A 27,116-nucleotide genomic window follows, 5' to 3' on the forward strand; every position below is an offset into this window, starting at 1 on the left:
CCTAACCTGCACATCTTTGGACTGTGGGAGGAAACCGGAGCACCCGGAGGAAACCCACGCAGACACGGGAGAACGTGCAGACTCCGCACAGCCAGTGACCCAAGCCGGGAATCGAACCTGGGACTGAATACAGGATAGAGGTTGTGACATTATACAAATGTACAGCATGTGAAGAGTTAATGTTATGTTAAAACTAGCCATTAGAGGGAGCTAAGGGACAGTACTATAAAGTGCACTGACTCTTAGATTTCTGAGAAGTGAGCTTGAGAGAGTAGAGACTGGAGGTGAGTGCATTGTAGAGCTATTGTAGAGTTAGAATATAGAGATCGTGTCAGTGAGTGTAGTTTAATAATATATTTGTTTACCATTGGAATAAGTGTCAAAATCAAGTAGTGTAAATAAAATTAATTCAGTTCATGAAAATAACTTAGGTGTCTTTATGATCACTATGCTTTCCATCCTGACGTCAACTTCATTTCACGGAAAATCTAGCTCCTCAATCGATGTGTCCTAAATAACCCCTATGCTGATCCTTGTGAAGATGTGTGTTCTAACCTGGTTCAGTATGAAGTGTTTGTCTTGATATATATTTTTATTAATGTTTATTGATGAAAGTAGTACAGGTACAATCTTCAGTGAATTCTGTTAATTGTGATTCTCCTTTAACAGATCGAGAGATAAACATAACTTCACCTCCGGGAGTGCTGGAAGTTAACAGAAGGTATAGTCTGGAGTGCATTGGTCCGAGGGTCTATCCAAACAATAAACTCATCCTCACATGGCTGAGAGGGAGTGAGATTGTTCAGATTAATTCCACAGGAAAACCAGGTCTCCCTGATGAAGATCTAAGATTGAGGAATGTCTTCAGTTTCACTGCAAGTGTGTCAGATGATGGACAGGAGTACACCTGCTTGGCAGAAGTGGACCTGGGCTTGGACAGCAGAAAACCAATCACAAACTCCTCTGTGACTCTGCAAGTTCACAGTAAGTTCCACATTTGAAGAGGACAATTTGGACATCCTTGGAATCTCATTTTAAAACCCACAGTGTTTTTTGCGATTCTTATTATCAGTTGGATGTCATAATGTTCACAAAAACCACAGAAGTTCAATAACAAAGCTAACATTTATTACACTACTTATTAAAGCTCTACCACTTACTCCTATAGTAATCTACAATCTACACTCTACTAGTCTCTACACTCTATCTATAACTATGCACTGTCTAGACCTCTCCTCTGCACTCTACCCAGCCCTCTTCCAGAAGCCTGAGAGTCATTGCTTTATATAGTTCTGCATCTAGCTCCATCTAGTGGTCAATTATGATATTACATTTATCCTTTATATTCCAGATGTAGGAGCGTTTCCAAGGCCTGAGTATTGAGCCAGCTTTTACATGGGGTTCCTCCCTCATAGTTATGGCTTAGCCTAATAAACAGAGCAACAGACACATCAACCTGGTTAAGACGGCTTTATTATTCCAAGCTTGTACACAGAGAGAGATCTGGATCAATGCCAAGATCAATCTGCCTAACACTGATATAAAAACGCATCAATTATTGCATTTTCCAAAAATCAATAGCCCACCCCAGTTGGACTTGATCCTATCCTTGGAGCTGTCACTTCTATATTATCCAGTAAAATTACTTTAAACAAAATGATGACTTGTGATCAGCTCATGATTTAACCCCATCCTGTCACCTGTTGTTTACCAGGATCTTGTGTCCATTCTAACGCTGTTTTTCAGACATTGCCATCCTAGTAAAGCAGTCAGTTCCTGTCCACCTCATTGTTCATCCAGGGGCAGGATGCCAGAGCTGGCCTCCTCTTTACTCCATGGATTGTCCAGGACAGGATATTGGGGGCACTACTAACTGTTTACTGAGCTGACCGTGTATTTGCTGACCTCACAGTCCCGTTTGTCTCAAAAACATGGGCAAGTTAGCTAGCTTAAATCCCATCATACATTGTGGCCACTGTTTGTAGCAAGAGTTTAAATGATTATCTCTGCTATGTCCTAAAAATAAAGGCTTAATGGTTAATAGTGATTACTGGGTATACTTTGTAAGGCTAATCTCACTCCTTAACAAACTAACTTATGTAGAACTATTCAAGTGTTATCCTAGCTATTCAGTTTTAAGAGGTCTCATCTCTGGATACCCCTTCACTAGACATTCTACATAATGCCACATCCCCCTTTCTTTGAAAAAAATATTGGAAATACTTTCAAACATTTGATACATACATGTACAAGAATGCATTTATGCATAACATGTACAATGTCATATCAAAAATCATAATTCTAATCCCAGAGTTTCAGGTATCATTGTTTGCAAGTTCAGACAATTTGGTTTTCGACTGGTTGAACCACGTTTGTTGCCTGACATCGTCTTTTGTTTGTCTTTCTGGAGTTGATTTGTTGTCACCTCTGCCCGAAAAAAACTGGTTTGCTTTCTGGTGTTTGAGCAAATACCAAGGACCCACAGCGCACTTCAGCTACAGTCCCAACCCCTTGGCCAAGCCCCACCCATGGACCTGGCTCACATGCATGCCATCAAGTTCTGTGCCCACCCCCATCACAATTTTGTGCCACCCTGCTGGCGAGGTATCACATGGCCCACCCATGAATCTTGGGGCCAGTCTCCTGGGGCTGGGGTTGGCTGAGCAAGTGCAGCTTGACCTTGTTAGGGGGGAGTTGGCGAGCGCGGTCCCGGCCAATCAGCCGGCATTCGGGGCAGGAAGCTGGTGAGGCCTAGTTAAGTGGACCAATTAACCTTGAATAGTTTTGCCACCTCGCTGGGCCGCGCACCGGGAAACACGCGGCAAGTCCCGCTCACTACAACAAAACTTTCCAGTGAATCGCGACCATAGTTACCCTTGAACATGCAGGGAATAAAATATCAGCAGATTAAAATGCTCATCAAATTGTATTATTTTAAAAAATTAGACAGAGTTTTACAAATCATTTTATTCAACTTCCATTTCTTCCCACAGGTCGAACAGTGATCGAGCCTACGCATAGAACAGCAATCATAGCTGCAGCCAGTGGATCAGTGGTGGCTGCATTTGTCTTTGCAACAGGAGCCATCATTTATTACTTGAACAATTATGCGAAGAAAACAGGAAAATACAAACTACAAAATGCAAAGCCGAACAACAATCCACAAGTTCCCAGTGGAAATCCATATCATGAATTAAAACCATAAGCTGCAAAGGACAAGATGGAGAAATAAGAATTATCAATTTAGAAACATTATTTCCAACCACTTTGGGGAAAAGTAATAGATTTGAGTTTGTATGGTGGTTTCTCCTGCCCCTATCCTTTGATGAACAGGAGAACTGTGCACAAATTCACTCCCTCTATATGTGTTACCTTCTCCGGCTGTAACTCTTGAAGAACTCATCCGTGCTTGGCTTCTTGCCGAATTTTAATCCCCTTACCATTGGGGTTTATTCCTTCAATTAATAGAGAGTGGACCATTTAGCCCCTGGAGCTTGTTGTACTATTCAGTGGTTGTGAGACCCTGATCGGAAAGTTTCCATAACCATGATCTCAAGGTTGAATTCAGTGCCAGGGGTTAAGAACACACACTCTACAGTTTTATAACATATCTAGACAGCCACATAGCTGACTTCTAAATTTAAAAACATGGAAGAAGTCTTGAAAATGATTGAAGCCACGCCTGGCTGTGATTTCCACATGTCTGGCTGTGATTTTCATGTCTGGCTGTGATTTCCACGTCCGGCTGTGATTTCCACATGTCTGGCTGTGATTTCCACATGTCTGGCTGTGATTTCCACATGTCTGGCTGTGATTTCCATGTCTGGCTGTGATTTCCCCATGTCTGGCTGTGATTTCCCCATGTCTGGCTGTGATTTTCATGTCTGGCTGTGATTTCCCCATGTCTGGCTGTGATTTCCATGTCTGGCTGTGATTTCCCCCATGTCTGGCTGTGATTTCCATCTCTGGCTGTGATTTCCCCATGTCTGACTGTGATTTCCATGTCTGACTGTGATTTCCATGTCTGACTGTGATTTCCATGTCTGACTGTGATTTCCATGTCTGGCTGTGATTTCCATATCTGGCTGTGATTTCCCCATGTCTGGCTGTGATTTCCATGTCTGGCTGTGATTTCCCCATGTCTGGCTGTGATTTCCCCATGTCTGGCTGTGATTTCCATCTCTGGCTGTGATTTACCCATATCTGACTGTGATTTCCATGTCTGACTGTGATTTCCATGTCTGACTGTGATTTCCATGTCTGACTGTGATTTCCATGTCTGACTGTGATTTCCAAGTCTGGCTGTGATTTCCCCCTGTCTGACTGTGATTTCCAGGTCTGACTGTGATTTCCATGTCTGACTGTGATGTCCAAGTCTGACTGTGATTTCCAAGTCTGACTGTGATTTCCATGTCTGGCTGTGATTTCCATGTCTGACTGTGATTTCCATGTCTGGCTGTGATTTCCCCATGTCTGACTGTCTGACTGTGATTTCCATGTCTGGCTGTGATTTCCATGTCTGGCTGTGATTTCCCCATGTTAACTCTGAAGAGATACCAATAACCCTGTGGGCTGCAGAAATGAAATTCACTGGGATTTATACTATGGACATCTACATTTGATATGTCTGGCTTGACCAGCAGAATTGACTGGACTTCCCGGGCAAAGGACCCTTCAACCTATCAAATTCTTAATGGTTGGAACATTACACTTCAGGAATCCAGGCAAAGAAATTAACTTCCTTTGTCAGAGCAAAAGTGGGGAAAGTGGGAGTGATGAGGCATGGCCCTCTAGTTGGTAGAATCAATTACGCTGCCTTGCTATACTGTAAAGCAGCCTGCCATCTTGCATCTACCAACCACAGGAAACGTGTTCTGTCCAGTTTTGAATGTTTGGCCCCATCAATACTGCTCCTACTGGAACTTTGTAACTTCTGTACCAATCACTAAAATACTAATTAATCCCTGGAGCGTCATGGAAGTAATAGAATCATAGAAACCCGACAGTGCAGAAGGAGGCCATTCGGCCCATCAAGTCTTGCGCCGATCCTTCTAGGTCCAATCCCCACTCTAGCCCTGTATCCCCACCCACCCTTTGGACACTAAGGGCAATTTATCATGGCCAATCCACCGAACCTGCACATCTTTGGACTGTGGCAGGAAACCGGAGCACCCGGAGGAAACCCACATAGACACGGGGAGAATGTGTAAACTCGACACAAGCAGTCACCCGAGGCAAGAATTGAACCTGGGTCCCTGGCGCTGTGAGGCGTTCAGCGACTCCAGCATTCTCTAACTGTAAAGACAGAGCGTGCTTTAAGTCATCCCTTTCTTCCTTCTCTTTCCATGTGGTTTAAGCTAGCAGTACGCAGAACGTCCTGCATTGTTTAGTATTATTTAACTGATCTGACAGTTACCGAACTGTATAAATTGTGTAATTTATATTGTATTGTTTCCTGTAATTCTTTTATTATTAGACAATTTCAAATCATAGGAAATGATAAATTGGGAGTTTTCTTCTTTCTTGTAAAGTAATGGGAACAAAGAATTGGTTTAATTCCAAGACAATGAGAAGAGCTCCCACAGATCTTTCATAGCTGCAATCTCAAACTGGCCACAGGACTATTGACTCTTGGCTGAAACCAACATTGGAACAAAGTAGAAACTGAATAAATGAAGCCCAGTTATTCTGGGTTCAGCTTCTGCCAATACTGACAGAATCCAATTTCTGCAGATGCAGAAGTTGAGGATTGTACAGCAGATCCTGACCTCAGTGACCAATATTCATTCCTCCACGACAGCTTCACCTGACACCCCACATCTGTTCTAACTGAAGTGGGTCTAATAAAGAGTGACTAACGTGTTCACAAAAAAGGACAGGATAGAAACTGGACTGAAAATCTCATCCCACTTTTTGCAGAGAAGCTGCCGTTTTCACTGTGATCAATGTAGGAATTTCAGATATAGTGGCTGGAATTCTTGCTCCGTTCTTGCTGGCGGGATTCTCCAGTCTTGCTGCAGTGAATGGAGTCATTCACGCCAGCGGGACTGGCCAAAAATGGACGGCCCATCGGGACCCGGAGAATTGCCGGGGGGGGGGCCGCTATCAACGGCCCCCGACCGGCGTGGTGGGAATCCCGCCGCCGGCCGAAAAATGGCGGGGGTGGGAAAATCCCGGCCATTGTAGATTGTAATTTGGCTGAGTGCCAAATTCTCTGTTCTCGCTGGCAGCGGTGGTGGGGCGGGTTCGCCCATTGTATTTTATGTATTTGGTGTAGTAAGGGTTGGGTTAGGCTTATTAAAAGACTGGGTTAGTATGTGTATGACTCCTGCAATCGTGTTTTTTAAAATTCTGGTTTGTAAGAGAGCTAGGCTTTTTGGGAGCCAGAGGTGTAATTAAAGCACCGTAAAGGTTTGGGCTTTTATATTCAGAGGGTTCCCAGCAGAGTATTTAATTAGAGACAATGGCCGGGATTCTCCCACCCCCCCGCCACTTGTCGGGCGGCGGCGGGATTCCCACCACGCCGGTCGGGGGCAATTCTCCAGGTCCCAATGGGCCGTCCATTTTTGGCCAGTCCCGCTGGCGTGAATTACTCACCTCACGCAGGGTGGGACCTGGTAGGTGAGTGTTCAGGGGCGGTTCTCAGGCGGGCGTGGGGGGATCCGACCCCAGGAGAGGGGGGAGGCCCACAGTGGTCTGGCCTGTGATCGTCGCCTACTCTCCCTTATTTCCTTAGATATCCATGGTCAATTTTCCCTCTTTCTATCGTCCTTCTTTTTGTTGCTATAAACTTTTGTTGAGCACTGTGAAAAATCGCTTGGAAGGTTCTCCACTGTTCCTCAACTGTTCCACCATAAAGTCTTTGCTCCCAGTCTATCTTAGCTCGTTCTTCTCTCATCCCATTGTAATCTCCTTTGTTTAAGCACAAACACTAGTGTTTGATTTTACCTTCTCACCCTCTATCTGTATTTTAAATTCCACCATATTGTGATCGCTCCTTCCGAGAGGATCCCTAACTATGAGATCATTAATCAATCCTGTCTCATTACACAGGACCAGATCTAGGATCGCTTGTTCCCTCGTAGGCTTGATTACATACTGTTTTAGGAAACTATCGCGGATACATTCTATAAACTCCTCCTCAAGGCTGCCTTGATCCACCTTCCTAATATAAATTTCCATTCACACTGCTCATTGGTGTCCAATCTTAGCTCTGTTCATCTTCACCTCAAAATATTTGCTTTCACACCTAACCCCTTTTTGATGTTTGTAACCTGTAGTCTAACAGTCTTCAGTCTAATTAAATTAGTCAGACCCACACACACAGATGCACACCCACACACACAAGCCTGTTTCACAGTATACCCAGTGATATTGGGGAAATATTGTAAAATATGATATTTTGTCCCACTACAGTCTGCCTGAATAGTCCAGATCATTCAACCAGTACATTGTGTTGTAAATACATAAGAATAGTTTTAACAGTCTTGAGTACTTAGAGAAAATAGACTAGCCGTGAATAACGCCCCTGAACACCCAACGAAACAGAAACTAAATATGTATAGATTTTTGAAAGATACAAAGAAGAGATTGGGTGTCGAAATCCCCTACATTCTGCCAGTTTGAAGTTACTTACCGGAAGGGTTGTTCGATGCTGCTTAAACTGACACGAGTCAACGCAAGCTTTCAGTTACCCCGTGAATAAGTTGATATAATGCTAGGGAATTACTGCAGCTTTAGTCAAACACTCTAAAGGCTCTGAGCTTTTAGGTTTGTTGTAATTCCAGAAAACATATTTCTTTGATATTCAATCGTTATGAATTTTAGACTAATGTCACCGTTTGAGTGTAAATGGCCTTTCACATTACTTTCCATTGCAACAGGTAGGCAAAGAGTTTTAAAATATAAGTAAATTTTTATTATTTTCATAGCCTCAAATAGTATTAAATGGTATTTGCATCTATGCCGTTAACGTTATACCTGTTCATTTTATTCTCCAATTGACCGTTATTGGTTTCCTGTTGTATTGCATGGTTTCAGTTTAATGACAGGAAATAGAAATTTGGCAGTTTTATATTTCTATCAACCTGCTGATGAACAAGATAGAATTGAAACGAAAGCAGGCGGGAAGTCAAGATATTTGTGCATTCAAAAATGTACCTAAACTCAGATCTACAGTAGCTGGTGAATATATAATGTTAATTTTACCTTGTGATCATTGTACTTCAGTCTGTTCACATTGACTATTATCTCGGCCATATTCATTGTTTTGTGTGCTCGTAAAGGAAGAGGTTTTCTCGACTGTACCTTGTATTGGGGTATATTTTCACCTGTTGCCTGGATGTACAACAGACAATTGTAGATAAACCATCATTTCTTTCGGCACGTTTTGTGTGTGACATTAACCTCTATAAATAAGGAAGTACAACATTAGCGCACGTTCTGTTCTGCTGCAACGATAGTAAATGCACACAAGCCATCCTACCTTTCCCACTGACTGTCTTCCCAGGTCGCTATACTTGCATTTCCTTTGTGTGTGCGAGTGGCTCTGAGGTGCAGAGTCCTCAAGGAGTCCAGAGTGGTGGGTACATCCTGTAGGTTGCATCTCTAATCCTGGGCAACCGCATGTTTGCTGAAGGAGAGAATTGGAGGCCGAGCAAGAGTTGCTCTTCCGAGAGGACCTTTGAAAGAAAGAAAGACCTGTGCTTACATATTTCAGATCCTGGTACACTGGAGTGGGAATGATGGGTTAGTTTCTGGGACACTGATATTTTCTCCGCCAATTAATGCAGATGAAAAGCTGTTTTTTTTAGATCAAGTCTGCTCCCATTGCCCTGAGATTTCCTGATTTTCTTCACTGGTCTCAACTGGCTACAGCAGGCTGAGATCCTGGTATTCCTCTTTCAATAATGTGAAAGAGGACATACCTGGCCTTTGGAATCTTTCTCTTATTTCTACACTTGTTGAGTTCCCCACCATAGGGGTGTTTGATCAAAGTTAATGTAATGGCCATGGACTGGATGAATTGACGGACAGGGGTTCTGCAGAGGTCTCAAGGCCAAGTGAAAGTTAATCCAGGCAATGTGTATTTCAATTTTTTCACCACATGACAATTGAAAGCACTCAAAGCTTTCTGGCTGCAACTTTCCAAAGCTTACAGACGCCGACAGATGCTCTGGATTTCTTGCTCAATAGAGAGTAACTCTCAGCCGGGGCTTGCTATGAGTTACTTCAAATCATAGGAATGCAGGAACATAGGATCAGGAGTAGGCCATTCAGCCCCTCGAGCCTGTCCTGCCATTTAATGAGATCATGGCTGATCTGTGACCTAACTCCATTAACAACAGCTGTCTGTGGAGAGAGTCCCAAACCTCTACCACCCTTTGAGTGAAGAAGTTCTTCCCAACGTCTCCTGAACAGTCTGGTCCTATTTTTTAGGCTATGACCCCTAGTTTTAGAATCTCCAACCAGTGGAAATAGTTTATCTTTATCCACCCCGTCTTTCCCTGTTAATATGGAATTTACAGTGCAGAAGAGGCCATTCAGCCCATTGAGTCTGCACCAGCCCTTGGAAAGAGCATCCTACTTAAGGCCCACACCTCCACCCTATCTCCTTTATCCCCGTAACCCCACCCAGCCTTTTGGGATACTAAGGGCAATTTAGAATGGCCAATCCACCTAACCTGCATATCTTTGGACTGTCGGAGGAAACCCACACAGACATGGGAAGAACGTGCAGACTCCGCACAGACAGTGGTCCAATCCGGGAATCAAACCTGGGACCCTGGAGGTGTGAAGCAACTGTGCTAACCATTGTGATACCGTGCTGCCTATATATTGAAGACTTTGATCAGATCACCCCTTAACCCTCTAAATTTAGCGAAAACAGGTTTAATTTGACTTATCTCTCCTTGTAACTTATCCCCTGTAATCCAAGTATCATTTTTGTAAACCTACATTGCAGGCCCTCAGGAGCAAAATCTCCTTCCCAAGGCGTGGTGCCCAGAATTGCTCACAGTGACTCCAAGGGGTGTCTAACCAGTGTTGCTGCAGCATAACCTCTGTGTCTTTATAGTCCAATCCTCGAGATATAGTGGGCAGCTTGGTAGCACAATGGTTAACACTGTGGCATCACAGTGCCAGGTTCCCAGGTTCGATTCCTGGCTGGGCCATTGTCTGTGCGGAGTCTGCACTTTCTCCCCGTGTCTGCGTGAGTTTCCTCCGGGTGCTCCGGTTTCCTCCCACAAGTCCCGAAAGACGTGCTGTTGGGTAAATTGGAAATTCTGAATTCTCCCTCAGTGTACCCGAACAGGCACTGGAATATGGCGACTAGGGGATTTTCACAGTAACTTCATTGCAATGTAAGCCCACTTGTGAAAATAAAGATTATTATTAGTATTATAAAGGCTAGCATTCCATTCACCCTTTTGATTATTTTCTGCACTTGTTCCTGGCATTTTAAGGATCTATGCACATGAACCCCCAAGTCTCCTTGAATATCCACTGTACATAACCTCTTTCCATTCAGAATGTACTCAGCTCCATCCTTTCTTGGTCCAAAATGGATAACCTCACATTTGCTTACATTAAAATCCATCTGCCATAATTTTGCCCATTCACCTGGTCTGCCAATATCTCCTTGCAATCATCCAGACTGTACACAATGCTGCCTCACTTTGCATCATCTGAAAATTTGGATAAATGACTTCTGGTGTTATAGTCCAAGTCATTAATGAATAGTGTGAATGATTGAGGCCCCAAGACAGATCCTTGTGGTACACCACTCGTCACCTCCTGTCAATTAAAGTGATGACCAATTATCCCCCATTCTCTGTCACCTGCCACTCAACGATGTCAATAATTTGCCCTCAACTCCTGGGTTTCCACTTCAGTTAAGTCTCATGTATGGGACTTTATCAAATGCCTCCATCGGGAGCTGAGTGGGAGAAAACCAGAAACAGCCTGCAAAGTAAGTGATATAAATTAATGGGGGGGGGTTCAGCTGCACGAAAAATGAGAAAACCCCAAATGAAAGGAGTTGAGCAGGTTAGCGATGTGGTGGGTGGTTACCAGAAGGATTCTGAATGCGTTGCCTTGCGGCACTTAGGCAGGTCCCGTGAGGCACCATGGCTGCTGGGAAACCCGTGGGAGGCCTCATCCGGAATCCACTGGCCTCCCCAGAGAGGCTGCAGCCGGAAGTGTTCAGTACTGATCCATGGAAATGTCACCTGGGGAGGGAGGGTGTCCAAGGCCATCGGAGCTCACTGGTTGGTTAGGGTTAGGGTAGGGTGGCACCCTGGCACTTCCCCTGCAAAGTGGACACCTGGACTGCCAAAGTGCCCAGATGGCACTGCTAGGTTGGAAGGAGCACTTCCAAGGTGCCAGGTTGGCAATACAAGGGTGCCCAAGTGCCAGGGTTGCACTGCCAAGGGTCAGGGCCCAAGGGGGGGGGGGGCTATGCTCATGAAAGGAGGGTGCGGGGGGGTGAGGTTGAAGGGTGGGTAGGTGCAAGGCAGGTAAGTAGGAGCCTCTGGGACGTTGGGGGGATGACAGGTGGGGATCCTGGAGGGGGGGGGGGCTGTAAGGGGGCTTGGGGGTGAAGCCTGAAGTGGGGAGGCCCCCAGCGACCCCATGGCAGGGTGTCCTCACTTGGGTGGGGGGTGGGGGGGGGTAGCATCCATGTGTGTGGGGGTGACATTGCCCATGGGTGGGGGGGGGGGGGAAGGGTATGCACAAGCTCCCTTTGAGATTGGGACACCCGTTCAAATGGTGACCCGATCGCTGAGTCCAACTCCCCAATGAATAAAAAATAAGGGATCTGGATTCTTCTGCCCCGTACGGGCGAGACGCGGGCCATGTAAAGGTCCATTGACCTCAGGCGGAGATTTCTGATCATCGGGCAGGAGTGGGCTAAACCAGTGAGAAACTCCCCAGGCCCAATAAAGTGACTAACTGTCAATGAATAGCGATGGGGAACTGGCCGGCAGAGCCGGCGGTAAACACCCTTGAAAATCCACCACAAAGGAACTTCGAAACTTTTCCATTAAATTCCACCCACACTGCTCCGGAAAAGCAGCTTGCGCGGTGATGCGGGGCCGCGCACTCTCTGTATCGACCCTGCTCACCACGCCTCGCTAGATCCAACACCATTTGGTGAGATGTTGCGATGTGAATCCCGCCCTCAATGGGCAGGATAACCTTTTGGCAAATCTGCATATTAGAGCAAGACAGTCAGCCTCACGGTAATGTGTAGATTCCCGAGGTACCTGAGACTCAGAGAATTCAGCAGATGGAATGGCAATTGTGGGGGTCTCCCAGGGGATTGGAGGTGTAGTAATCCACGGGAAGCAGGAGTTCCGTCACCACACCAATATTTATTTACAATAACGATATTACAGGAGCAGCTACAAACAGTGCTGCTAGCAGTCCAGTCAACTCAAGACTGGCTCACAAAGCCTACACAGGTGCTTATATGGGCCCCCCTCAATGAGCTACCATTGAGGGAGCTCATACTCCAATTGGCCAACCAATAAAGCCAATTGGAGTTCATTACAGGAGGCCCCCAGTTGCCTGGCCTTTGGGCAGGGTGGTGCCAGCCTGGCACTGCCAAGGTGCCAAGCTGGCATTTATTGCATGCATGTGATTGGGCCGAGGTTGCCTGGGGTTGTGGGGACCCTCCCATAGTGTATTTGGGCTGTGGGAAGTCGGGGATTGTTTGGGGGGCCTTGGAGGTTCCGATGCTATTTAAAAATGGCGCTCTGGCTACAATGGGGAGTTCTGATGGGTGGAGCTCCCCACGTATAAAACGGGGTTACAAGCGGCCTGGGCTGCGCATTCCCATTCATGCCCGCTCGAATACCATAGTGCTGGTCACCGCATTTCAATCACGATGTGGTCACAATAATAATAATAATCTTTATTAGTGTCACAAGTAGGCTTACATTAACACTGCAATGAAGTTACTGTGAAAATCCCCTAGTCGCTACATTCCGGCGCCTGTTCGGGTCCCAGAGGGAGAATTCAGAATGTCCAATTCACCTAACAGCACGCCTTTCAGGACTTGTGGGAGGAAACCGGAGCACCCGGAGGAAACCCACACGGACACGGGGAGAACGTGCAGACTCCACATAGACAGTGACCCAAGCCGGGAATCGAACCCGGGACCCTGGAGCTGTGAAGCAACAGTGCTAACCACTGTGCTACCATGCGGATCCTCTCAAGAGAGAGGATGTGAAAATAGTTACAAGCAAGTTGTCTGGATGGGAGAATTTTAACTGGCAAGAAGGACTGGTATGAACCTTCAGGAGACCCGTGAAAGTGTTTCAATAGTTTATTTCTAACGAAAAGATAAGGCCACAACATGGCGTACAGCATGGAGGTGCCAACTGGGCCTATCTGTAATTTACCGCTCGGGGCCGATGGGGTAGGAATGCTTGTCATCCCCATGTTCCTTATGGAGTATCAGCTCTCCCGCTTTGAGGGGTATCTCAAATAACCAGTGTAAGGTCGGCCAGTAAGGCACCAAGTTGAGAAGTACCCAGTAGGGTCTACTGAGGAGGGTAAATCTACTGGTTGTAAATAAAACTTTGTCCTTACTTTTACTCGGTTTGGACTTCCTGTGTCCTTATTAAACTACCAATCCAACCGCTTTATAAGGGTTGATTTCACGAGCCCCAGCTGTTAGGAATCCACCCATCAGTGAGGGAGCTCAATCAGGTCGACCCGAAGGGTCCTGTGAGGGTTATTACAATTGGATAGGCTGGGATTGTTTTCCTTGGAGCAGAAATGGCTACGGGAGTTTTTGTTTGGTTTGATTGACAGTCTTTGTTGCGACGGTTATATGTTATCATATTGAGTTGTATGGGTTGGATTCTTTTTCTTTTTCCTCTGGGACTAGGTGGGAGAGGACAGAAAGCCTTGCCCGGGGGGTGGGGGGGGGGGAGGCACCTGTGCCAACTAACTGAAGTCGGCTAGTGAACGAAGGTGAGGGGAGAGGAGGGCTGAGAACATTGGAGCCTGGTTAGCAGGTTTCAATGGGCCTACGGGGGGGGGGGGCTGAGAACATTGGAGCCTGGTTAGCAGGTTTCAATGGGCCTACGGGGGGGGGGGGGCTGAGAACATTGGAGCCTGGTTAGCAGGTTTCAATGGGCCTACAGGGGGTGGGGGGGGGGGCTGAGAACATTGGAGCCTGGTTAGCAGGTTTCAATGGGCCTACGGGGGGGGGGGGGGGGGGCTGAGAACATTGGAGCCTGGTTAGCAGGTTTCAATGGGCCTACGGGGGGGGGGGGGGGGGGGGGGGAGGGAGCTGAGAACATTGGAGCCTGGTTAGCAGGTTTCAATGGGCCTACAGGGGGTGGGGGGGGGGGGGCTGAGAACATTGGAGCCTGGTTAGCAGGTTTCAATGGGCCTACGGGGGGGGGGGGGGGGGGCTGAGAACATTGGAGCCTGGTTAGCAGGTTTCAATGGGCCTACGGGGGGGGGGGGGGGGGGAGGGAGCTGAGAACATTGGAGCCTGGTTAGCAGGTTTCAATGGGCCTACAGGGGGTGGGGGGGGGGGGCTGAGAACATTGGAGCCTGGTTAGCAGGTTTCAATGGGCCTACGGGGGGGGGGGGGGGGGCTGAGAACATTGGAGCCTGGTTAGCAGGTTTCAATGGGCCTACGGGGGGGGGGGGAGGGAGCTGAGAACATTGGAGCCTGGTTAGCAGGTTTCAATGGGCCTACAGGGGGTGGGGGGGGGGGGGGGCTGAGAACATTGGAGCCTGATTAGCAGGTTTCAATGGGCCTACGGGGGAGGGGGGGGCTGAGAACATTGGAGCCTGGTTAGCAGGTTTCAATGGGCCTACGGGGGGGGGGGGGGGGGCTGAGAACATTGGAGCCTGGTTAGCAGGTTTCAATGGGCATACGGGGGGAGGGAGCTGAGAACATTGGAGCCTGGTTAGCAGGTTTCAATGGGCCTACGGGGGGGGGGGGGGTGAGAACATTGGAGCCTGGTTAGCAGGTTTCAATGGGCCTAGGTTAGCAGGTTTCAATGGGCCTACGTGGGGTGGGGGCGGGGGGAGGGGGGGGGGGCTGAGAACATTGGAGCCTGGTTAGCAGATTTCAATGGGCCTACGGGGGGTGAGGGTGGAGAGGAGGGTTGAGAACATTGGAGCCTGGTTAGCAGGTTTCAATGGGCCTACGGGGGTGGGGGTGGGGGCTGAGAACATTGGAGCCTGGTTAGCAGGTTTCAATGGGCCTACGGGGGGTGAGGGTGGAGAGGAGGGTTGAGAAGATTGGAGCATGGTTAGCAGGTTTCAATGGGCCTACGGGGGGGGGAGGGGAATGGATCGATACTGAGTGGGGGATTCTGGGAGGGGGGAGGGGGTTCGATGTTAATAATGGATAGGGGCGGGTCAGGCTCATGGGGCAAGGCCCGGTGGTATGATGATGGTGGATAAGAAGGGGGGGGTGAGAGACCCCCAGTTAGGTTAGTAACGTGGAACGTGAGGTGGTTGGGAGGTCCTGTCAAGGGTGCTTGTGCATCTTAAAAGCTTGAAGGACGATGTAGCAATGCTGCAGGAGATGCGCTTGAGGGTGAAGGAACAGGTGAGACTTCAAAAGGGCTGGGTTAGCTGGGTGTTTCACTGTGGATTTAACGGAAGGGCTCGAGGGGTAGCGGTAATGGTCAGCAAAAGAGTAGGGTTCCAGATGGAGAATGCGGTTGTAGATCAGGGGGGGTGGGTATGTTATTGTGACAGGGTGCTGGAGGGGAGGCTAGTGGCGCTGGTAAGTGTATATGCTCCCAATTGGGATGTTATGGAATTCGTGAAGAAGGTGTTTTATCATAGAATTTACAGTGCAGGAGGCCATTCGGCCCATCGAGTCTGCACCGGCTCTTGGAAAGAGCACCCTACCCAAGGTCAACACCTCCACCCTATCCTCATAATCCAGTAACCCCACCCGATACGAAGGGCAATTTTGGTCACTAGGGCAATTTATCATGGCCAATCCACCTAACCTGCACATCTTTGGACTGTGGGAGGAAACCGGAGCACCCGGAGGAAACCCACGCAGACACGGGGAGGACGTTCAGACTCCGCACAGACAGTGACCCAAGCCGGAGTCGAACCTGGGACCCTGGAGCTGTGAAGCAATTTTTGGGGCCATGCTCGCTGGTCTCATCAGGGAGTGGACGGTATTGGCTGGGCTAATGGTGGAAATGGGGGAGTGGACCCTTGGAAGTTTCTGGGAGCAGGAGTACTCGTTTTTCTCAGCAGTCCATAAGGTATACTCGCAGATCGACCTTTTGGTGGTGGGGAAGGCTCTGCTGGCTGGGGTTAAGGGGTCGGATTACTTGGCAATTGCAATATCAGATCATGCTCCGTATTGTGTGGATATGGTACTGGAGAAGGGGATAGCGCAGAGGCCGGGGTGGTAATTAGATATGGAACTGTTGGGGGACCGAGGGTTCTGTGACAAAATTGATAAAGTAATTGAGGAATATGTAGATTTGAACTGTACGGGTGAGGTGTCGAAGGCGGTTGTCTGGGAGGCTTTAAAGGCGGTGGTGAGGGGTGAGGTGATCTCGTTCAAACCTAGGGTGGACAAAGAGGAGAGGTTGGAGCGGCAGAGGGTAATAGATGAGATGTTGGAGGTAGATTGGAGTTTTGCAGAGCATGGGGACCCAGTGAAGTTGCAAAGGAGGAATGAACTACAGGCGAGCTTTGACCGATGGGTCAGCTCCGTCGGGAGGCTGCGGCAAGGGAAATTGTCCAGGTGCTGGACGGCAGGGAAGTTGGTGGTAGCTCCAGATCAGAGTACAAGGTTGCTAAGGAATTCTATGAGAGGTTGTACAGGTCAGAGCCACCTGGGGGATTTCGGGAGATGCAGGAATTTCTAGATGGGTTGGAGTACCCGAGGTTAGGGGAGGGGGACAGGGCGACATTAGAAGGAGCAATAGTGGAGCAGGAGATAAAGGATGCGATTGGGAGGATGCAGTCGGGGAAGGTGGCAGGGCCGGATGGGTTTCCGGTGGAATATTATAAAAAATTCAAGGATAATCTGGCACCGCTGATGGTGGGGATATCTGAGGAGGCGATAAGGAAGGGGGTGTTGCCACAAACTTTGGGGCAGGCATTGATTTCCCTGTTACTTAAGATAAGTATCCGACGGAGTTTGGGTCTTATAGGCCCATATCACTTTTAAACGTGGACGCAAAGTTATTGGCGAAGGTACTGGCAGGTCGGCTGAAGGAGTGCCTCCCGAAGGTACCGGGTTTGTGAGAGGGAGGCAGCTGTTTCAACACTTGGAGGGTATTGAATATGGTTATGGCACCAGCGGAGGGGAAGGATACAGAGGTGGTTGTGGCATTGGATGCTGAGAAAGAGTTCAACCAGGTAGAATGGGGGTACTTGATGGCAGCTCTGGAGCGATTTGGGATTGGACCATGATGTTTGGACTGGGTAAAGTATAACGACCTGAGGCGAGTGTTCAAGGTACATTTCTCTCCACCGTGGGGCTCGGCAGGGATGTCCTATGTCCCCCCTCGCCATTGAGCCATTGGCCATCGCATTAAGAGGTTTGGGGGTATGGAAAGGGATAGTGCGGAGGGGTGGGGGGGGTGCGGGTAGAGCACGGTTGTCCTTATATACCGATGACCTGTTGTTATACATGTCGGAACCAAGTGTGTCGATAGGGGGAATATTAGAGCTGCTTCCGGTGTTTGGGTCTTTCTCGGGGTACAAATTAAATCTAGACAAGAGTGAATATTTTGTGGTGTCTCGGCCAGGGGGTGGGGGCAGGGGTGGGGGGGCTGCCATTCCGTAAGGCAGGGACTCACTTTAGATACCTGGGGTGCAGGTTGCTCGGGATTTGGGGGAGGGGGCTCCATAGGTACAACATTTCCAGTTTGGTGGGGAGAGTGAAAGCTGATCTGGCAAGGTGGGATGGTCTCCCTCTGTCACTGGCGGGTCGGGTACAGGCGGTTAAAATAAAAGTGTTGCTGCAATTTTTGTTTATTTTCCAATGCCTGCCGATTTTCCTGCCAACGGCATTTGTCAAGAGATTGAAGGGATGTTCATATGGGTAGGGAAGGTGGCCAGAGTTAGAAAGGTGCTGCTACAGAGGGGAAGGCAGGCAGGGGGTTTGGGTCTTCCGAACCTGATGTATTATTACTGGGCGGCGAATGTGGAGAAGGTACGGAGCTGGGTCAGAGGGCTTGACTCCCAGTGGGTCAGAATGGAGGAGAGTTTGTGTAGGGCGTCAGGATTGAAGGCTCTAGCAACAGCGCCTCTCCCGAAGGCCCCGGGGAAATACTCAGGGAGCCCGGTAATAATAGCTTCATTGAGAATTTGGAGGCAGTTTCACCAACACTTCGGGTTGGGGGCAGGGTCAAGGGAAATGCCTATTCGGGAGAACCATAGATTTGAGCCAGGGAGGTGGGATGGAAATGTTCGGAGATGGGAGGAGAAGGGAATTAGGACACTAACGGATTTGTTTTTTGACGGTCGGTTTGTAGGATTGAAGGAGCTGGGAACGAAATATGGGCTGGCCCAGGGGGAAATGTTTAGATAGATGCAGGTTCGAGACTTTGCCAGAAAGGAGATACAGAGCTTCCCGGTGGAGCTGGCCTCCACATTGCTGGAGGAGGTGCTGACAACAGGGGTACTGGAGAAGGGGGCAGTGTTGGCGGTTTATGGGGCTATTTTGGGAGAGAAGACACCACTGGAAGGGATCAAAGCAAAGTGGGAGGAAGAGCTGGGAGAGGGTACGGAGGAGGGGTTCTGGTGTGAGGTTCTCCAGAGAGTAAACGCCTCCACCTCGTGCGCAAGGTTAGGGCTGATACAGCTGAAGGTGGTATATAGAGCACACCTCACAAAGACGAGGATAATCCGGCTCTTTGAGGGGGTAGAAGATGTGTGTGAACATTGCGTGGGGGGGGGGGGGGGGGGCCGCAAACCACTTTCATGTGTTTGCGTCCTGTCCAAAGGATTACTGGAAGGAGGTTTTTCAGAGCAGTTTCTAAAGTGATGCACATGAAACTGGACCCGGGCCCTCGGGAGGCCATATTCGGGGTGTCGGACCAGCCGGGGTTGGAAACGGGTGCGGAGGCAGATGGAGCCTTCGCCTCGTTGATCACCCGAAGGCGGATCCTGTTAGGGTGGAGATCAACCTCTCCACCCTGTGCCCTGGCATGGCGGGGGGGACCTGCTTGAAAAGGTCAAATTTGAACTGAGGGGAAGGATGGAGGGGTTCTACAATTCATGGGTGTTATTCATTATGCACTTTCAAGAATTGAATTACTTTGAATATTAGGGGGGGGGGTGTTGGGAGGGTTGAGGGGAGGGGGACTGTATGTGTTAATGGTGACTGTGGCTGTTTCCTGATTCCTTCATGATTTAGTTTGTGTTAACATGCGGGCTAATGTTTGGGGGTTTGGTGGGCAGATGGGATCATTGTTGTTGATAAGGGGATTGACAATGTTTTCATTAATGTTTATTGTTCGTTGGTGGGTGTAAATTTTGGAAGAAAATGTGAAAAAGGAGAATAAAAATATTTTTTAAAAAGGGGGGACTGCTTATTGGGGTCATTTTTTAAAATGTGTTTGTACCTTGGGGAGTTACTCCCAATAAATGCCACATTGAATGGGTCCAATATCTCGGGATTTACTGTGATTTGTTTCCTTGGCAGCAATTGTAACTGGATTTGAGATCAGTATCAACACAAACCCCCCAGCTGTGGAATTTGGAGATTCTTTAGAGATGAATTGCACTACGACATGTCCAGACCCAATAATCAACGTGGAATATAAACCAGGGATACATCCTAACAGTACAACTGGCAGTAATTGGATCACAGACTATTTCCCGAGTGTGCAGGCATGGGATTTTACAGCACCATGTAATGTGATCTGTATATCGCAGAATTATAGCTCAAATGAGGGGAAAAAGGTGGTCACAGTATACAGTAAGTGAAAACACCGTTGCCACGCCGTTCACGCCGATTTTTTGCGCTAGGCCGGTCCGACACCGTCCCGCCATCCTCCCAACCGGAGAGAACAGCATCATTGAGGTCGGTGCCACGCGTGATGGAGAATCGCCCGAGGTGCTAAGTATGGCGATTCTCCGGGCCCCCTGCTATTCAGCGGCCCGGATGGGCCGAAGTCCCGAGGGCGTGACCCCAGGTCACGCCGTCGCCGTTCATTCCTGCTAAATAAATTTCTCAGCCAGCGGTGCTGACTGACGATGCGGAGTGAGGAGGTGAGCGGCCGGCGTTCTCGGAGACAGCACGTTGTGGCGTCCACGGCCGGGGCTGGCGGGGGGTTTGAGGAAGGGTGTCGCCATGCTCGGGGGGAGGGGAGGAGGATGGGGGAGGAGGAGGAGGGGGTGAAGGGGGGGAGGAGGGGGAAGGAGGAGGGAGGTGGGAGGAGGAGGGAGGGGGAGAAGGGTGCAGTCATGTCTGGGGAGGGGGGGTGGGGAGGGTTTCCCGCGGGAGCGACATGCCATCCGGCCTGCCCTGGCAGGACGTTGGTGTAGCCACGCCCGCAAGATGAGGTCACGCTGATGGGCAAGGGGCACTGGTGCTGCCATCCTGCGCGGCCACACGCCATGATCTTAGGTGTGCCCAGCACCCCCCCCCCCCTCCCACACAGGATCCGCAACACCCAGCCCCCGTAAGGGCATGGCCAGCCCACGGTGGCGAAATGAGGAGGGACGGGGTAAACTGAGCAGTGGACGGAGACTGTGGGCAGGGTGCCTGCGTGTTTGTAGTGAGACCAGACACATGTATCCCATGGCACCTGGCTGTCAGGATGTCAAAGCGCCATCGTTAAACATGTTGTACCTTCTCCCCCCACCCCTCCTGCAGATCGTCATGTTTGGGCACCAGCCAGCGATGTTTGCGGCCGTGGCGGGAGCTGCTGTGCTGCAGGTGGCCCTTCGGCAGGGTCGATGCAGGCGGCTCAGAGCAGCTGCGGTAGCGGCGGCTGCAACAGAGGGACTGGCTGCAGAGGGCCCCGTGCCACCCGCTCAGGCTGCAGAGGGCCCCGTGCCACCCGCTCAGGCTGCAGAGGGCCCCGTGCCACCCGCTCAGGCTGCAGAGGGCCCCGTGCCACCCGCTCAGGCTGCAGAGGGCCCCGTGCCACCCGCTCAGGCTGCAGAGGGCCCCGTGCCACCCGCTCAAGCTGTAGGAGGCCCCGTGCCACCCGCTCAGGCTGCAGAGGGCCCCGTGCCACCCACTCAGGCTGCAGGCCCTCCCGCCCGCTCAGGCTGCAGAGGGCCCCGTGCCACCCGCTGAGGCTGCAGAGGGCCTCGTGCCACCCGCTCAGGCTGCAGAGGGCCCCGTGCCACCCGCTCAGGCTGCAGAGGGCCCCGTGCCACCCGCTCAAGCTGCAGAGGGCACGGTGCCACCCGCTCAGGCTGCAGAGGGCCCCGTGCCACCCGCTCAGGCTGCAGAGGGCCCCGTGCCACCCGCTCAGGCTGCAGAGGGCCCCGTGCCACCCGCTCAGGCTGCAGAGGGCCCCATGCCACCCGCTCAGGCTGCAGAGGGCCCCGTGCCACCCGCTCAGGCTGCAGGAGGCCCCGTGCCACCCCCTCAGGCTGCAGAGGGCCCCGTGCAACCCGCTCAGGCTGCAGAGGGCCCCGTGCCACCCGCTCAGGCTTCAGAGGGCCCCGTGCCACCCGCTCAGGCTGCAGAGGGCCCCGTGCCACCCGCTCAGCCTGCAGAGGGCCCCGTGCCACCCGCTCAGGCTGCAGAGGGACTGGCTGCAGAGGGCCCCGTGCCACCCGCTCAGGCTGCAGAGGGCCCCGTGCCACCCGCTCAGGCTGCAAAGGGCCCCGTGCCACCCGCTCAGGCTGCAGAGGGCCCCGTGCCACCCGCTCAGGCTGCAGAAGGCCCCGTGCCACCCCCTCAGGCTGCAGAGGGCCCCGTGCCACCCGCTCAGGCTGCAGAGGGCCCCGTGCCACCCGCTCAGGCTGCAGAGGGCCCCGTGCCACCCGCTCAGGCTGCAGAGGGCCCCGTGCCACCCACTCAGGCTGCAGGCCCTCCCGCCCGCTCAGGCTGCAGAGGGCCCCGTGCCACCCGCTGAGGCTGCAGAGGGCCTCGTGCCACCCGCTCAGGCTGCAGAGGGCCCCGTGCCACCCGCTCAGGCTGCAGAGGGCCCAGTGCCACCCGCTCAGGCTGCAGAGGGCCCCGTGCCACCTGCTCAGGCTGCAGAGGGCCCCGTGCCACCCGCTGAGGCTGCAGAGGGCCTCGTGCCACCCGCTCAGGCTGCAGAGGGCCCCGTGCCACCCGCTCAGGCTGCAGAGGGCCCAGTGCCACCCGCTCAGGCTGCAGAGGGCCCCGTGCCACCCGCTCAGGCTGCAGAGGGCCCCGTGCCACCCGCTCAGGCTGCAGGGGGCCCCGCGCCACCCGCTGAGGCTGCAGAGGGCCTCGTGCCACCCGCTCAGGCTGCAGAGGGCCCTGTGCCACCCGCTCAGGCTGCAGAGGGCCCCGTGCCACCCGCTCAGGCTGCAGAGGGCCCCGTGCCACCCGCTCAGGCTGCAGAAGGCCCCGTGCCACCCCCTCAGGCTGCAGAGGGCCCCGTGCCACCCGCTCAGGCTGCAGAGGGCCCCGTGCCACCCGCTCAGGCTGCAGAGGGCCCCGTGCCACCCGCTCAGGCTGCAGAGGGCCCCGTGCCACCCACTCAGGCTGCAGGCCCTCCCGCCCGCTCAGGCTGCAGAGGGCCCCGTGCCACCCGCTGAGGCTGCAGAGGGCCCCGTGCCACCCGCTCAGGCTGCAGAGGGCCCCGTGCCACCCGCTCAGGCTGCAGAGGGCACGGTGCCACCCGCTGAGGCTGCAGAGGGCCCCGTGCCACCCGCTCAGGCTGCAGAGGGCCCCGTGCCACCCGCTCAGGCTGCAGAGGGCCCCGTGCCACCCGCTCAGGCTGCAGAGGGCCCCGTGCCACCCACTCAGGCTGCAGGCCCTCCCGCCCGCTCAGGCTGCAGAGGGCCCCGTGCCACCCGCTGAGGCTGCAGAGGGCCCCGTGCCACCCGCTCAGGCTGCAGAGGGCCCCGTGCCACCCGCTCAGGCTGCAGAGGGCACGGTGCCACCCGCTGAGGCTGCAGAGGGCCCCGTGCCACCCGCTCAGGCTGCAGAGGGCCCCGTGCCACCCGCTCAGGCTGCAGAGGGCCCCGTGCCACCCGCTCAGACTGCAGAGGGCACGGTGCCACCCGCTCAGGCTGCAGAGGGCACAGTGCCACCCGCTCAGGCTGCAGAGGGCCCCGTGCCACCCGCTCAGGCTGCAAAGGGCCCCGTGCCACCCGCTCAGGCTGCAGAGGGCCCCGTGCCACCCGCTCAGGCTGCAGAGGGCCCCGTGCCACCCGCTGAGGCTGCAGAGGGCCTCGTGCCACCCACTCAGGCTGCAGAGGGCCCCGTGCCACCCGCTCAGGCTGCAGAGGGCCCAGTGCCACCCGCTCAGGCTGCAGAGGGCCCCGTGCCACCCGCTCAGGCTGCAGAGGGCCCGTGCCACCCGCTGAGGCTGCAGAGGGCCTCGTGCCACCCACTCAGGCTGCAGAGGGCCCCGTGCCACCCGCTCAGGCTGCAGAGGGCCTCGTGCCACCCGCTCAGGCTGCAGAGGGCCCTGTGCCACCCGCTCAGGCTGCAGAGGGCCCCGTGCCACCCGCTCAGGCTGCAGAGGGCCCCTTGCCACCCGCTCAGGCTGCAGAAGGCCCCGTGCCACCCCCTCAGACTGCAGAGGGCCCCGTGCCACCCGCTCAGGCTGCAGAGGGCCCCGTGCCACCCGCTCAGGCTGCAGAGGGCCCCGTGCCACCCGCTCAGGCTGCAGAGGGCCCCGTGCCACCCACTCAGGCTGCAGGCCCTCCCGCCCGCTCAGGCTGCAGAGGGCCCCGTGCCACCCGCTGAGGCTGCAGAGGGCCCCGTGCCACCCGCTCAGGCTGCAGAGGGCCCCGTGCCACCCGCTCAGGCTGCAGAGGGCCCCGTGCCACCCGATCAGGCTGCAGAGGGCCCCGTGCCACCCGCTCAGGCTGCAGAGGGCCCCGTGCCACCCGCTCAGACTGCAGAGGGCACGGTGCCACCCGCTCAGGCTGCAGAGGGCACAGTGCCACCCGCTCAGGCTGCAGAGGGCCCCGTGCCACCCGCTCAGGCTGCAAAGGGCCCCGTGCCACCCGCTCAGGCTGCAGAGGGCCCCGTGCCACCCGCTCAGGCTGCAGAGGGCCCCGTGCCACCCGCTCAGGCTGCAGAGGGCCCCGTGCCACCCGCTCAGGCTGCAGAGGGCCCCGTGCCACCCGCTCAGGCTGCAGAGGGCCCCGTGCCACCCGCTCAGGCTGCAGGGGGCAGCCTTGCCACCTGCTCAGGTTGCAGAGGGCCCCGTGCCACCCGCTCAGGCTGCAGGCCCGCCCGCCTGACAGGTGCAGGAGGTGGCGGAGGGGGACAATGACCACCACATCGTCGGGGATGCATAGGACGAGGATTCTGATCTTGATGGGGCGCAGGGGGAGGAGGAGGAGCAGGTGGTGGTGCCAAGGCACCGGAGGTGCTCCATGAGGACTCGAGTGCACTGTCACCGCATGCCATTCGAGAACCTGCCGGACAGCGCAGGCAGGAGGAGACTCCGGATGAGTATGGAGTCCATCGCACATATATTCGTTGGAATTTAGAAGGATGAGGGGGGCCCCTCCCGTCCACCAACCGCAACATCTATTTCCTCACCGTTATCGACAAATTCTCCCGCTTCCCTTTTTCTGTCCCCTGCCCCGATACGACCTCGGCCTCCGTGATCAAGGCACTGCGCAGCATCTTCACACTGTTTGGTTTCCCCGCTTATATCCACAGCGACCGGGGTACATCGTTCATGAGTGATGAGCTGCGTCGGTACCTGCTAAGCAAGGGCATCGCCTCGAGCAGAACGACGAGCTATAACCCGTGGGGAAACGGGCAAGTGGAGAGGGAGAACGCGACAGTTTGGAAGGCCGTCCTCCTAGCCCTACGGTCACAGAGTCTCCCTATCGCCCGCTGGCAGGAGGTCCTACCCGATGCCCTGCACTCCATTAGGTCGCTCCTCTGTACGGCCACGAAAGAGACCCCCCACAATCATTTGTCTTCCCCAGGAAGTCCACCTCTGGGGTCTCGCTTCCACGTTGGCTGACGACCCCGGGACCAGTCCTACTCCGGAGGCACGTGAGGAGCCATAAAACAGATCCAATAGTCGAGAGGGTCCAACTGCTATACGTGAACCCTCAATACGCCTACATCGAGCACCCCGACGGCAGGCAGGATACCGTCTCCCTGCGAGATCTGGCACCCGCTGGCACGCCCACTGACCCCGCTGGTTTCGCCACCGCCCCCCCCCTCCTACTGACGCTCCCCTCCCCGCACCGACTGCCGACCCCGACAGCGCCCCCCCCCCCCCCATAGCGCCCCCTGCCCCCCCAGCCGGCGCCGGCACCGATCACCCTAGTCACCCCGGATACCCCCCCCCCCCGCTCCAAGGCGGGCAAAGGCTCAGTCAACCGTGCTCCCGGATATACCACCATCAAAACCGACCGTATCCACGGCACCACCACCGGAGCGGAGGTCAGCACGGACGGTCAGACCACCCACAAGACTGAACTTATAACTCCACTTCACCCCCGACGGACTATGTGTTTTTTTTAAACAGGGGGTGAATGTGATGAATGGTATCAGTAGCTGCTGTAACGGTACCTTACCTTTAATACATTGGCCATCTAAGACCGGGCTTGGAACCCTGGGGGACTCTGCCTCTGCCCCCAGGAAACGGTATATAAGATGAGGCTCACTCGGCAGTATGTGGTGAGCACACTTCTCGGCTGCTGTTCAGTTCTCTGATGATTAAAGCCTTTGAATTACCGTTCTTCTCTCCTGTGTCGTAATTGAGGGTATCTCAAGGGCCTCAATGATGGTGTGGATGTACCTGTGCACCGAGGTCTGCGAGATCTCAGACAGGTCTCCACCCGGTGCCAGGAAGGACTGGGAATGGGTGTCCTTCCCCATTTCCCCCGTGGTTCCAGGTGCACTGTGATCCTGCAGAGGTACGGTCCCCCTGCTCAGACTGAGTCTGCGCCAACATGCCCGGTCTGGCAGTTGCTCGAATGACCGGTTCTGCCGGTACACACGAGGCCACAAACAGCGTCTCTTTTGCTCCTCCATCTCAGCCTGTCTATTCCCAGCAACACCGTTATACTCCCCAAGGGAAGATTCTGCCCTGTGATTCTATTCAATAATAGTTTCATTTTTTGTCATTGCTAATTTTAGTGCTTCTTTAATCAAAGTCCATGATTGTTACTCATGGCTTTGTGCAAAGTGAAGAGAATTACTGAAGCAAAACTTTAATAGGGTTTATGGAGCAGAAGGACATTTCTGATTGGAATAACCTCTATTGTACATATTGACTGCCTGCATACTTTCTGAAAATTATATGTGATGAGGGAATGGAGGAGAGCAACATGAGGCTTCTATTTTGTGTCATGATTCCTTTAATGTCTTTTAACAGATCGAGAGATAAACATAACTTCACCTCCGGAAGTGCTGGAAGTTAACAGAACGTATAGTCTGGAGTGCATTGGTCCCAGGGTCTATCCAAACAATAAACTCATCCTCACATGGCTGAGAGGGAGTGAGATTGTTCAGATTAATTCCACAGGAAAACCAGGTCTCCCTGATAAAGATCTAAGATTGAGGAATGTCTTCAGTTTCACTGCAAGTGTGTCAGATGATGGACAGGAGTACACCTGCTTGGCAGAAGTGGACCTGGGCTTGGACAGCAGAAAACAAATCACAAACTCCTCTGTGACTCTGCAAACGTTCTGTAAGTTCCACTCGAGTGAGAAACGCTCTCCTTTTTTTAAGAATGGGTTAAATATCTCAAGTTTGTAGACAATAAATAATGGAAAGGATTCCAGCAATAAACTATTCAATAGCTCATGTTTTAACCAAAGCACAAAATGTGCTGGATACAAATTGTTGGATCCTGCAGCAAATTTGCAGCTTTCTGCTTTGTCCAATGTGTAACTGTAAATTACCCACACGCCTTTTAGTCAATCCGTGTGCAACATTAGTTTGAAAGGGTCAATAAAGATTTTGCAAGACATAAGAACATGAGGAATTGCTGCAGGAATAGAAA

At 52.5% G+C, this 27,116-nt stretch overlaps 1 protein-coding gene across 1 annotated transcript in view; it reads left to right on the forward strand.

Moving 5' to 3' along the window:
* The window catches only part of LOC119956995 (hemicentin-1-like), a 339,271-nt gene that overhangs the window by 93,072 nt on the left and 219,083 nt on the right, over positions 1-27,116 (forward strand). Inside the window, exon 14 of the mRNA XM_038784579.1 lies at positions 26,487-26,801. Coding sequence (XP_038640507.1) covers positions 26,487-26,801 — 315 coding nt within the window. The remainder of the gene's footprint in view (positions 1-26,486; positions 26,802-27,116) is intronic.

Source organism: Scyliorhinus canicula, chromosome 25, assembly GCF_902713615.1.
Source record: "Scyliorhinus canicula chromosome 25, sScyCan1.1, whole genome shotgun sequence".
Lineage (NCBI taxonomy): Eukaryota > Metazoa > Chordata > Chondrichthyes > Carcharhiniformes > Scyliorhinidae > Scyliorhinus > Scyliorhinus canicula.